Below are 12,439 nucleotides of genomic sequence, written 5' to 3'. Positions count from 1 at the left end.
TGAACCCTTAGCATGCATATTAAGAAATTCAGACCTGGAAGGGATTAATTTTTTGAAGTACTAGGAACTGAACGTAGACTTCTCATCTTGCTGTTTGCAGATGATACAACTATATATCTATCTAGCTATGACTCCTGGACTTTATTGTGGAGAATCTTGGATACTTGGTGTAAAGCCTCAACTGCAAAGTTTAATATATCCAAAACTGACATTGTACCATTTGGGAAGAGTGAATATTGAGCAAATGTTATAAATCAGAGAAGAATTAAACTCACCAAAAAATATTATCCCAGATTCAATGAAAATCTTATATGAAAGTGAAAGCTTTAGAATGTTAGGTGCACATCTTGGAACAAGGGGTATGTGCCGGCGCAAGCCAAGACGTCAGGGGGGAGGGGGGTGGTCTGGTGGCCTTAATTCACTTTTCTTTTGTAGGGTACAGAGTGGCTGGGAATGCTATTAATGGTCTCAGAATGCATATAATTGTCATTGAAAACAGATTTTGGGGTTCTTCTGAGGCATGTATAAACATTTTAATAGGAATTTCCTGTTTAGGTGGTGATGACACAGCCATGTCACACCCAAGTCACACCTGCCAGCTATGCCCGCAGCCAAAATTGGTTTTATAATTATGTCTGCAGGGTGAATGTGGGTGGAGGGCACAAGAAGGGACACTATATATAGAGGAAATTAGTAGTACTGCATAACATTTTCACCAGTTTCTGGCGCCCATCAAGGAATTGCCTTTTTGGGACATCACGTGCAATCACATGGCGTGACGTCACACAGGGAGGGGGGTGTCCAGCAGTAGCTAATTCACTTTTCTGACCTGACGTCGGGGGTTTCAGGTATGCATACCTCTTGTCTTGGAAATAATCTGAAGGAGTATTAATCCTTGGTCATCCGTGCTTGAAAAATTAGAGGTGATTTAGGACGTGCTATATGGGCAAGTCCTGGACTGGAGGGTAAGAGACATATCATAAATATGAGTATTGCAGGAAGAACACAATATCCAACCCATGTTCAAGGGATGCCTGAGGAAATTGAAACAACATTACAGAGAATGCAACATGCATTCTTATAGGACAACAAAAAAGCAAGAGTGGCTCATGATACAATAAGACCTCCTATTGAGTTACAAGGTAGAAGTATATTTGATCTTGAAACTGGAAATGATACAATTGATTTGAGGAACCTGAAAATATGTCTCTCTCAAGGAGAGTCTAGACCATTCTGGTGTTACTTCGTTGATAGTTTGATAGATTTTGTTTGGACGCAAAGTTATCTTCAGAAACCTGAAGGGAAAATGATTAATCTATCTTACAATCAATGACCTTACCTATTTCTAAATCTACTAAGCTGCCTGAACAAGTTAAAAGAACGATCAAATCTGCAAAAAAATATAACTTCAAGATATATGGTCTCCAGATTGATCTAGATATTAAACTACAGATGCCCATATGGTATCATATTGCCCTAGATGAGAAAACTTGTAACTCAATACACCATTATAACATTATTGATTGCTTGAAATTCAGTGCAAACAGTGGGAGATACTTTAAAATTAGTGAACAGAAATACAATAGCAGGTGAGAAACCACATATAATAAATCTCTCAGGTATTTCAAGGCAGAATTGTGGTTTCAAGGCATGTTCATATGATAGGAAAATACTAAAGTGCAATTATCCAAAATAAATTCCTTCCAAAAGGGAGTTTTACTCTCAGAATATATTTGTTACAATATTACCCAGCATTGCAGGGTTAAAACATTAACCAATCTGTAACACTGACAAGCCAGATCATGGATAAAAATACACATAAACTAAAGCAAGGTCTCAGTCTCAAGTGCAGGCATAGGCGCCAGAGGCCCTTGCACGGGTTACAGCAAATATATTATAAGAGTACTCTATTTTTGTTACACCTTTGCTTCGAGAACCTCGGGCTCAATCGACTCTCCTGCGTCTTGCGCGCGCCTGCCGTCGAGGGTCTTGACCTCGACAGCGTTTTGGATCTCGAGCAGACGGAAGTCTGATTCAAATGCGTCAGCAGCGAAGAAAGGCTGGGGAAAACAATGACTACCTTTGACGAAGAACGCTGCTGCGAGGGGGATGAACGAGACGACGAGCCCGGGGATAAGCAAAAGGCGCATAGTCGAGCCATAAGCAGCCACTGGTAAGGATGTCAGCCATATGTTAAGACTTTGGAAAGGGAAAACCGCACCCATGTCCTTGTAAATCTGCCCTTCTAGTCCCCTCACCAGCGTCGGCATCCCCACGAAGCCCGCAATCTCCGTGCTGTTCAGACTCGGCACGTGGTTGGCGATTTCGACGGGCAGCTTGTTGACCCAAATCGCGCCGGCCGCGGCTGTCCCCACAACACCGCCGACTTCGGCCGAAAGCAGAATGGCGGCGGTGGCGAGGGCGACGTCTTGGTGGGGAACCGCGCCCTGGGCCCCGATTTGCGCGCTGGTGGAGGCGATACCCCCGCCGAGGCCCTGGATGATCTGCGTCATAACCAGCGCGGCGGTGTTGGCGTGGGAGCGGGCATAGAACATTAATCCGACACCAACGATGCTGAAGAGAGTGAGCGAGGGTTATAAAGCCCATCGGAAGGACGGACCGGATGGCGAGAGCCGCGATGAGGGAGTATTTGTATCCAGTTTTGAAGAACCCGGCAAATGCGGCCCAGAGGAGACCGAAGAACTAGAAAACTGGTTAGCTGATTATGATTTCGCCAGAAATCAGACTAACAGTCAAGGACAGCGACTGCGCGTTGCTGTAGTAGACCAGCTTGCCCAGGTCCCATTTGGTCGTCGCGGTAACGAAGCCGTACAGCTCTCCGTAGGTCAGGTAGAACGAGACCTACACAAATAAGTCAATCGTTCCAAAGGAGCAGGGAAAACATACAAAGTCGAAAAAGTCAATTGCACACGCCGCAAGGATGGTGCGGTTGCGCAACAAGCGCCAGGGGATGACCGGGTATGCGGCCTTGCGCGCCTCCCAGAAAACGAAGAGCGGGAGGGCGACGAATGCGCCGATGACCATCATAGCGGGGACCGCGGGGTTGTGCCAAGTGGTGGTGGCGTAGGCACCGCCGGCAAGGACAATTGGAACTATAGCACAGCTTTTGACGACAGCCAGACACGGGAGGCGAGTGCTCACGGAAAATAAGCGCTAAAGTCGCGCCAAGAAGGAGCAGGCCCACAGCGTCAACCTCGGTGAAGAACTGGCCGACTTTTGTGCCAAAGGAAACACTGAATGCCGGCGTTGGCTCGAAATTGTGGATCTTGCCCAGTTGCTTGGCGCGGCGTTTGGCCCAGAGAAGAACGAGAATCTTGTGAGAAGGTAAGAGGAGGAAGTTGAATGCGGAAAGCTCGTACGATGGGCAGCAGGGCCGGAACATAGCAAATGGCGTAGATGCCATATCCCCAGCGCCAGCCCAGTCCTCCGGGCTCGGTGAGCTTGGTCGTAATAAGGCCGTTGACGTAGAAGTTAATGCTATGTTCCGGGACTCAGTCTGAGGTAAGGAGAGAAAGATGGAGACGCACAAATACCACCCGCCAGTCGACAAAGAGGAGATGATGGGCCTCCAGCGTAGCGTCGTCACATCCGCAATGACAATCTGGAGCGCAATTTGGAGACCAGAGAAGCCAAGAACCCAGATGCAACTGCCGGCACCTAGGCCCGCCATGTTGGGCGTGGAGGCATTGACAACGTAGCCGAGCACGTAGAAAAACAGAGCGACAGCAATGGACTGGGTATCGTCTCAGCGAGCAGAACGACAGCGGTCAAGTTTTCACGCACCTCTGCACGCCCAATAGCGTCTGTCAGCTTTGCAAACAGCGGCTTGCCGATGGCGAGCAGGATGGAGGTCGCGCATTGGATAGCGGCGAATTGCTGGTAATGTCCGAACTGGATGGTGGCATAGCTGCGGCCAAGTTAAGTGTCTTGGAGAAGGGAGAAGACGGAAAGCGGACCTCCCCCAGGCCCAGTTCGTGCCGTTGTCGAGGATGTACATGTACCTAGCGCCATGTCAGAGGAAGTAAGAAGAAGAAGAAAAGACACGTCACGCACGAGGCCAGCGCCACTGATATCCACAGTGCGATCTTCGATTTGGTTCCCCATACCTTTAGGGTATAGTGAGCACATACTATTCGACCATGAAGCCCCGCTAACCGACTGCAACGCTTCTATAGCGCGAACGCCGCCCTGCGTGCCCTTGACGGCGACAATGTCGATGTTCGCGGCGCTAGAGGCTGGAGACGCCTGCTTTTCGTCGGTGGACATGGCCGTGGGGGGAAGAAGAGAAGAGCAACGGACACTCGGCTGTTTGACGGCGCGGGTTCCTTATATGCCTGGCTTCTGAATCTGAGAAGTGCATGCGCTCGCATCATTTTTTTTGCAAATGATCGTCGACTATCATTATCAGATAAAATGTGCGTTCCGTCAAGCTGGATACTTAACCGCGTAGCCTCCAGCGGCGTCAGCGGTCGAATGCATGAGGCTGTCGATACTGGCTTAGCCAAGGGTCGTCGCCGGATCGAGAGGGCACTGGACAGAGAGCCAAGTCGTCAAGGAGGAAGTTTTTTTTCGAGCATGTGCTCCCTGACATAAGTATGGCACCAGCATCTCCGTAATCAGATTAAGCCGGCCGCGTTTCATTGGGTTTCCCAGGTCCGGAGCGTTGTGGTCGTGAATCAGGCACTGGCGAAAGAAATTGGAATCAATGACTGAAGCGGTCCTCCGCTCGTAATTAGCCAACTCGACAATCGCTGGGCGGCCACCAGAGAACCACGCTTGACTCTGCAGTTCACACGACATGAGAGGTCTTCGCTGTCAGCGCCGCCAAGACCGTGGACCTGAATTCGAGGAGGCCCTTGGTTGTTTGAGGGAGTGAGATGGAGCACCGCACTTGATTACTACTGGGCTACTGAAGTACTGACGCCGCTGCTGGCGTCAAACTTGTGTGTTTTTTATTGGTTTCTGTCGTTTGCACCCAAATGACCGGCTCAGCTCGGAGTCTCGGACGCGGTACGGGTTTTGCAGGCCAGAACCGTTCTGAGAATCTGTCGACCGGCAGAAGTGATAGCGGTTACAGAGGTTATCGACTCCTTTGTGCAGCCTCATGCGATTAAACATGATCCAAGGAGCAAACAGCATTCCAAAACTTGCAAGTCGGCGGAGAGAATTAATGAGAGAGCGACGTCACACTCTGCCCGCACGACCACGTGGCAACCTGTGGCAACCAGCCTATAACAGCTCAACAAAGGGTATATGCTCATGCTCATGCGAGCTGCCAAGTCGATATTGATACGATGCGATACATGCAACAATGTCCAACCAAGTCCCAAGAGAAACGGCCAGTCGTCCTTCTCAGAGAAGAACCACAACAAGCCGATGCGACATAGCATCCAAAACCCGCTCTCCTCGCCCGCGTCCGGCCGCACCATGCTGGGCTAGACCAATGCATATGGTAGTTACAGAATGGTGGAAATCAGGGGAGCGAACGGATAGCAACACAGCGATTGCCCTCGCGAGGGTCTGGAATGTCGAGAGGAGAAGAAAAGCAGGCCATGCGTAGGGCATCAGGATGTCGGCGGTGACGGCGACGGCTGCGACGATGGGGAAGGATGGACGGCTGGTGGCTAGTCGGTGGGTGAGCCTGATGACTAGAGAAAGGAGTGATAGCAAGACATACCTTCGTCAATGAAACAGGTGTGCGCGAATAGTCAGTCTTCTCGTGCATTTCGCCCTGCCTCCGGCGAGCAGCATTGCGCGCACTCCAGTAGCGGTCTTCTTCTTTCCGTTGCCGCCGTTTGCGACGAGCCCAGATGGCAGTCCCGACCACAAGCGTTATGAGGCACACTGGTCAGATGGAGTTAGTCTGACGCCAGTGAAGAAGCGGTATGAGGGACGCACGTAATGCGACGATGACCCCAATCTCCCATGCTGCAGAGAGGTGGCGGGAGGCCTGGCGGCTAGGCTCTAGTTCAGACGTAGTGAACTCAGTGTCCGTATTGGCGTCACTATGGTTGTGGGGGTAAGTGGCTTATACGCATCAATGGCGGGAAGGGCGCACCTGCGCTGTGTAAGGAAGTACATCGAGGGCGGGAAATGGCGGTAGGGGGGGAGAAGGGTGTGTGGGAGCAGCGAGACGATGGCGAAAGCCTTAAATTGAGTGGCCAAGATGGCGCCAAGCTGTCTTCGGGTTTAGGTACAAGGCTTTTCCATTGGCTTGCCCGCTCCGTGCATTCCCTGTTGACCCCTTGGCACAGCAACCTGGGGCTTAGACAATATCAATGCCTCGCGAAGCAAACGGCCTTCAGATAGGATCGCAGACACCCAAAGTCGGGGTGTTTTTCAAGGGATGCTGGGCGGTTAAGCGAGTGGCACTTGGTGGCCAAGAACAGGCCAAGCCCATGCCTTGACATCACACGCGCGCGGCAACCCCTCGGCTTGTAAAACACATTTGATCAAGCCCCGGCAGCTGCCCAGCAAATCCTTGTCGCCGCGTCGGCTTGGGCAGCCCGAGAGTTTGGCTCAGATTGGTACCAATGTCCTGGTTGACGACGTCGAGTAGATATTGTCCAAGACACTCTTGGTTGGTGGACAATACTGTGGCTTGTAAGCGGCTGTATTCATGAATCAATACACCTACAAAAAGTGCGCAAATATCGCGACTTGAGTGGCCAAGACGAGCCAAGATTCATCATCTCCACGGGTATTCGGAATCGGACCGACATCAGCCTGAGTGACGCGGATTAGTCAGATGGCGACAGCTTGATCCGCCTTTCACCATCGATTCGCGAAGGGCGCTCAGGAAACAGCTAGCTTGTGAGCGCTCACAGCTGTCGTCTGTTGCGAGTGGAGCCCACGCGTGGGTGGAGGCAGTTCCGTGCCAACCAATACTCTGCGCTCATATCTCACGAGGCACTGGTCAAGAAGCAGGATTCGAATTCGTCTAATAAACCTCAAGGGTACTCGTCAGTATCGGCTTCCGAGTTTTCTTCAACAGAATGAGGGACAGAGCGCTCACTGGCACTACTAGCTGTTCAACGAATTCAAGCAACCGACATCCTAGGATAATAATAAGTCCTAGCCCCAAAACACATCAGCTTCGGAACTCTCCATCCGTCCACGAGCGCATGGGACAGCCCTATATCTTATCGTCGAAAATAGCCTCATCACCAAAGACGCGTGCATCCTGGCCGTCGTCAGCTGCTTCTGCAAGCCAATCTCGGACTACGGAAAAGAGGAAGAAGTCTTGATAAACGTGGCCCCATCTTCACGACCATGTCCCCACCATGTCCCTCTTTCCCCTTCTCCTCGCCGCTCTGCCAACAGTCTCGAGCTGGGCCGTGAATACCTCTCTGACAGAGCGGGCCTTAACTTCAGCCATATCGTCAGGCTGTCCGGCCAATAGTCCGACTTCATGTGGGAGCACGACCTCTAGCAACACATGCTGCTTCGAGTCGCCCGGAGGATTGTTACTGCAAACCCAGTTCTGGGATGCGACGCCTGTGTCTACCGGCCCAAATAACAGCTGGACAATCCATGGTGCGTGTAGTTACTCCTTCTTTGTGGCCCCTTCTCTAACTCGTAACAAGGACTGTGGCCGGACAATTGCGACGGGACCTTCAGCGAGAACTGCGATTCCTCGCGCGACTACACCGGCATATCCACGCTCCTCACCAACCAGGGTGCTGCCTCGACGCTTTCGTTCATGAATACCTTTTGGAAGAATCTGCCCTCTGATGGGACGGACGAGTCGCTCTGGGAGGCACGCACGTTCTTTTTCTCCATCTATTTTCACGCTGATATCCTCTAACAGCACGAATGGGCGACCCATGGCACGTGCTACAGCACTCTGAAGACCAGCTGTCTGCCCTCCGGAAGCTCGAAAGGGGCGGAAGCTGTCGCATTCTTCGAGACCACCGTCAAACTCTTCCAAACACTGCCCACATTTGATTGGCTCTCCGCCGCGGGGATCGTCCCCTCTTCATCGACAACTTACACGTTGTCTGCTTTGCAAGCTGCTGTTCGGGCAAAGTGGGGGTTCACGCCCGCGTTCCAATGTAGCGGCTCGACATTGAACGGGGTATTCTACTACTTCAACCTGAAGGGCAGCGTCATCGATGGAACTTTCGTGCCGATTAACGCTGCCACGGCCTCGACTTGCTCGAGCACGGGTATCAAGTACGCGCCAAAGACGACCGGGAGCAGCGGTGGAGGCGGTGGTGGTAGCACCGGAGTGCGTCAACATTTTTTGTCCCTTTTGCAGTGACTTACTTCTGTAGACCCTCCCCGCCAAAGCCACACTTGTCGCCTCCTCCGTTGGGGGCATCCTCTCTCTTGGCACGTGGTCCACGCAGACGCTCGCCACCTTCACGATATCCGGCACTGTTGACTCGTTCACAATGACCTCCTCCAAGGGCAACTGCGGCGTCGCGAGCGGTACCTTCGCATGCGGCTCTGGCGTTTCCCTCACCTCCTTTTCCGCCGTATCCAGTGGCGGAAAACTGTTGTTGGCGAGCGGCGGATCGACGAGCTGGACAAGCGACGCCACGCCGAGTGGGTCGACGGTGCAGACGGTGTTCACTGGCTCGGGCCATGCTCAGGATTATACCCTGGCTATTACGTCGACATAAGGGGAATCGGTGTATGCTTAATATACCTTCAATTGATCACTTTTCTGCATCGGCGTCAAACAATGAGTATAACGGTGTCCATGAAAACGGCGATACTGCGGCCGACGCCTCGCCGGATGTTTTCTTGTAAAGCGAGATCTCCAGCCTGAGCTGCAGAGTTCTAGCGACTCAGGTGGGTTGCGGTCGAAAGATGAACAAGTTGTAGCATTCACAGTACTTTCCGGAAGTAATAATAATAGTAAGCCCATACGGTCCAATATGTGGGTGCCGGGGGGGAGTACATTTGCGATTTTAACCTTTCGCGAGGCTAACTTGAGAGCGCGGAACGTGTGTGCTAAAATGGGGCGACGCTAAGTAGAGATGGAGATTATCAACCCCGCGCTCGAAGTCACATACTAATAGCCTAAAGCGCGGAACGGCACACGCCCCACCTTCACCCAGTCCTCCATGACCGCGACCCGCTTCAAAGCCTCTGTGTTCCTCGCCATTTTGGCCTTCGTCAACGCGCGAGACACTCAAATCCCATTGACACACGGCGGGTGTCCCGCCAATGGCCCGCTTTCGTGCAGCGACGATGCCACCAGCGCAGCTGGAAGTTGCTGTTTGGAGGCTCCTGGAGTATGCTTGCCGTCGTCTCTGTTTGGCGAGATTCTCACTGATATTTCAGGGTCTTCTATTGCAGACCCAGGCAAGTATGGGTATGATGAAATATTTCCTCTTTAATGCCCCGTAGTTTTGGGATACCAGTCCTGCGACAGGCCCGAGCGACAGCTGGACCATCCACGGTGTGTTTTTACACTCTCGCTATGCAGTCAAATAACGCGAGGGTAGGGCTGTGGCCGGACAAGTGTGTCTTCTTGCTGGTCTTGAATTCGCCCTGATTGGGTCAATTGCAGCTGCGATTTGACATTCAAGGAGAATTGCGACCGTTCGCGGGCGTACAAGAACATTGCGGGTGTAGGTTATTCTAGCGTCATCTGTTCTGGCTCATCAACGTCAACATCAATGCACAGTTGCTTGAAGCGCAAGGCGCACAGGACACTCTCGACTTCATGAAAACTGTATGTGGCCCGTCGTTCTTTGTGGCTCGCAAGTGATATGGAGGGGTATGTAGTACTGGGTCGACATCAACGGGAAGGACGAGACCTTTTGGGAGGTGGGCGACTTTTGGCCATGCTCGGCCTTGCTACATTCTGACTGGCTCGGGATGTGCAGCATGAATGGTCGACGCATGGGACTTGCTACAGGTGAACGATGTCCATCATATTGTTGCTTCTCCTTCTTGACATCGCAATAGCACACTAAGTCCATCGTGTCTGCCGGAAGGAAGTCCGAAAGGAGCAGAGGTATCTACCCGGGATACCCTTGAAACAATTATGGCTCACTCCCCTCTAGGCCGTGGCCTTCTTCCAACTCGTCGTGAATCTCTTCCAGGTAGGCGCCCAATTCTGCCTAGCCACTTGAATTTGATCGAACGCGCTAGACTCTGCCAACGTATACCTGGCTGGCGAACCACGGAATAACACCCTCCAGCAGCGGCACGCACACGCTTCAAAGCCTGAAGGACGCGTTGCGGGCGGAAGCCGGTGTCCGTTCCGCTGTTCTCCGTCCGCACCAATCCTGATGCTGATCATCTACAGGTGGTCCCCGCGCTTGACTGCCAGGGCAAAACGCTGGATTCCGTGTCATGGTACTTTAATCTCCGCGGCTCGTTGTTGGACGCAACGCCTGGGCTTGTGGCGATTGGTAATGAATGATCATTCAAGAAAGCTTGGGGCGTCTAACGACACGATATAGATGCTCCAGAGGAAGGGAATTGTCCACAGAGTGGGATTCGGTATCCGATAAAGGGAGGAAATGGAGGCCACAGTGGAAAGGAAACACCAGTGAGCGAGGCTATTCAGTGAAACGATGATGGTGCTAATGGCTGACAGTCTCGTCATAAGCGGCGCAAGGAAAAGTCGCAACGTGAAGAACTATGATGCCTAGATATAGATATATGCATTCAATTCGAGCTCATAGTGTAATTGCGGGAACAAATTTACCTCAGTGGTTCATCGTTTCTTCCTGCGTTTAGGCTCCCTCTCCTCAGTCTCAGTTCCCGATCCACCCACCAACCTCATAACGGCTTGTTGTCGCACTTTTTCGGGTACCCGTTCCCAATAGACCTCTTCTCGCGTTCCGGTTATCAGTTCTGCCTTGATAGCGCCAGCGGCGTCAGTGTAGAACTTGACAAGGGCATTCGCATGGAGCGGACTGGTCAGTCGGACATGACACTGTGAAAGGTAAATACAATGAAAATAAGGATGAAAGGAGCCAAGTACCGAATCAACACCCTTGGTGTAGTCGACATAATCGATTGCTTCGTCCACTGTTCCAGCATCGTACCCTAAAGCCGTCGAGAATAACACCCGGAGTGCGGTTTTGTTGGTGCCATGGTCGAGGTTACGAATAAAGACAAGGCAATTCGGAGGGTAAGATGGAAGGGTGATGGAAAGAGACGGTGATGAAGTTGGAATGCGGGGTTCATCTCGGTCGATATCGTGTTGCTTCGGAGCAAACCTGGTTGGGTGAGCTAGCTGTTGTTGGTATCGTAGGTATTCTGCGTTGAGTCCCTCCCATATCGTTTTCGAACAGGCGCGAAAGCCAAAGCGGAAGGCCTCCTTTTTGTTCTCGGCCTCGGTTTCATGCAAGCTTTGCAGTCCCGTCCATGGCCATGATTCCACCAACGAGATGGCATCTTTCACGGTTTTGAACGTGACGAGGGCGAAAGATTTCAGCTTGGGTGGCTCATCGTCGGAATGTGAGCCAGGAGAAACGATATTCTGGATTCTCGTGCAATCTGAGCTGGGGGTAGATGGCCCTGGCCCTTCTTGAGGCAGAAGAAGACTCGATATAAAACGACATACTCCAGCAAGCGTCTTGCACTTGACAGGCAAATTCTCCTAGTCTCAGAGTTAAACGGATGATAGGCAAGCGACGATTACGCACAACATAAACGGTTCTGTCATCCCAGCCCTTCCTCGTTGTAGGGTAGTCTCCTTCACCACCGCTGTCGAACGCTGGTCGAATCTCGAAACTGCCTGCTTTGCGCTTGTGGTCTGCAGAGGGGATGGTCATACGCAGGTCAACAAGACTTGTTCCGTGCGTCCGTAGAGCCTTTGCTATTTGAGTCTCTGACGCCTCGAGGGAGGAAAGCGGAGATGGCGGCGCGAGGATGTAGCTAAGAGGGAAAACTAAAAAACTTGTCATGTCCGTCACATTTTGCTCGAGCGGTGCACGCACAATTATCGTTGGCGCGGACACGCGTGCAGCGCTCAATGTCCATTCGAAGCTCCGGGTTCATCCATAGCCAATATTTGGAGAGCGACAAAGCGAGAAGAAGAGGGACGTCGTTCTCTTCGAAACGGGCATCGCTGGCTGGTTGGGGAGCTGAGAGTTCCTGAATGAGTGTGGATGCCGGCGGGTTGTTTCGATGGGACGGAGCGGTGGAGTGGGGCGTGGGCGGCTTGCGTTTAGAAGCAAACTGACGAGGTAAGAAAGCAAAGGTGTCGGTCATGAAAAAACTCGGCGCGGTCACGGGATGATACTTTCTTCCACAACTGGACGGAAATCTTTGGAGGATCTGAGACACTAACTACTTCTGCACATATTTTGAGCTAGTATAAGAAACTGGTAGGCTCCATTGTCCTTGCTTGCATTGTCAATGTTACTACTATTAGTACAGTAACTACAGTTTACTTGATCTTACCTTGATGCCTATATCGACAGTGGCCCACACCTTGGTAAGG

The 12,439-nt window shown here is 51.7% G+C and overlaps 5 protein-coding genes across 5 annotated transcripts; 2 read left to right on the top strand and 3 right to left on the bottom strand.

The window, feature by feature from the left end:
* Positions 1-1,916: 1,916 nt before the first annotated feature.
* On the bottom strand, positions 1,917-4,287 carry MIND_01110400 (MFS domain-containing protein; the record flags this gene model as incomplete). The annotated part of the gene is made up of 13 exons (XM_037367669.1): positions 1,917-2,029; positions 2,081-2,170; positions 2,222-2,574; positions 2,621-2,703; positions 2,752-2,862; positions 2,908-3,113; positions 3,163-3,334; positions 3,381-3,498; positions 3,549-3,754; positions 3,805-3,928; positions 3,978-4,022; positions 4,075-4,127; positions 4,177-4,287. 13 exons carry the CDS (start codon positions 4,285-4,287, stop codon positions 1,917-1,919), a joined length of 1,785 nt encoding a protein of 594 aa, XP_037217063.1.
* A 1,298-nt stretch (positions 4,288-5,585) lies between these two features.
* On the bottom strand, positions 5,586-6,102 carry MIND_01110300 (uncharacterized protein; the record flags this gene model as incomplete). The annotated part of the gene is made up of 4 exons (XM_037367668.1): positions 5,586-5,645; positions 5,699-5,865; positions 5,920-6,026; positions 6,080-6,102. The coding sequence occupies 4 exons, from the start codon at positions 6,100-6,102 to the stop codon at positions 5,586-5,588; spliced, it is 357 nt and encodes a 118-aa protein (XP_037217062.1).
* Positions 6,103-7,304: 1,202 nt separating this feature from the next.
* On the top strand, positions 7,305-8,648 carry MIND_01110200 (Ribonuclease T2; the record flags this gene model as incomplete). The annotated part of the gene is made up of 4 exons (XM_037367667.1): positions 7,305-7,557; positions 7,608-7,780; positions 7,832-8,251; positions 8,298-8,648. 4 exons carry the CDS (start codon positions 7,305-7,307, stop codon positions 8,646-8,648), a joined length of 1,197 nt encoding a protein of 398 aa, XP_037217061.1.
* Positions 8,649-9,095: 447 nt separating this feature from the next.
* On the top strand, positions 9,096-10,555 carry MIND_01110100 (RNase Gf29; the record flags this gene model as incomplete). Its single annotated transcript, XM_037367666.1, has 9 exons — positions 9,096-9,346; positions 9,396-9,433; positions 9,480-9,495; positions 9,545-9,605; positions 9,662-9,709; positions 10,044-10,082; positions 10,132-10,236; positions 10,289-10,394; positions 10,446-10,555. 9 exons carry the CDS (start codon positions 9,096-9,098, stop codon positions 10,553-10,555), a joined length of 774 nt encoding a protein of 257 aa, XP_037217060.1.
* A 147-nt stretch (positions 10,556-10,702) lies between these two features.
* MIND_01110000 (RRM-3 domain-containing protein) lies at positions 10,703-12,207 on the bottom strand (the record flags this gene model as incomplete). Its single annotated transcript, XM_037367665.1, has 4 exons — positions 10,703-10,924; positions 10,973-11,593; positions 11,640-11,884; positions 11,934-12,207. 4 exons carry the CDS (start codon positions 12,205-12,207, stop codon positions 10,703-10,705), a joined length of 1,362 nt encoding a protein of 453 aa, XP_037217059.1.
* Between the last annotated feature and the right edge of the window lie 232 nt (positions 12,208-12,439).

The sequence above is a fragment of the Mycena indigotica genome, assembly GCF_014461135.1.
Source record: "Mycena indigotica strain 171206Taipei chromosome Unknown Mind.scaff0009, whole genome shotgun sequence".
In the NCBI taxonomy this organism is placed as follows: Eukaryota; Fungi; Basidiomycota; class Agaricomycetes; order Agaricales; family Mycenaceae; genus Mycena; species Mycena indigotica.
This window is presented reverse-complemented; position numbering and strand designations above follow the sequence as displayed.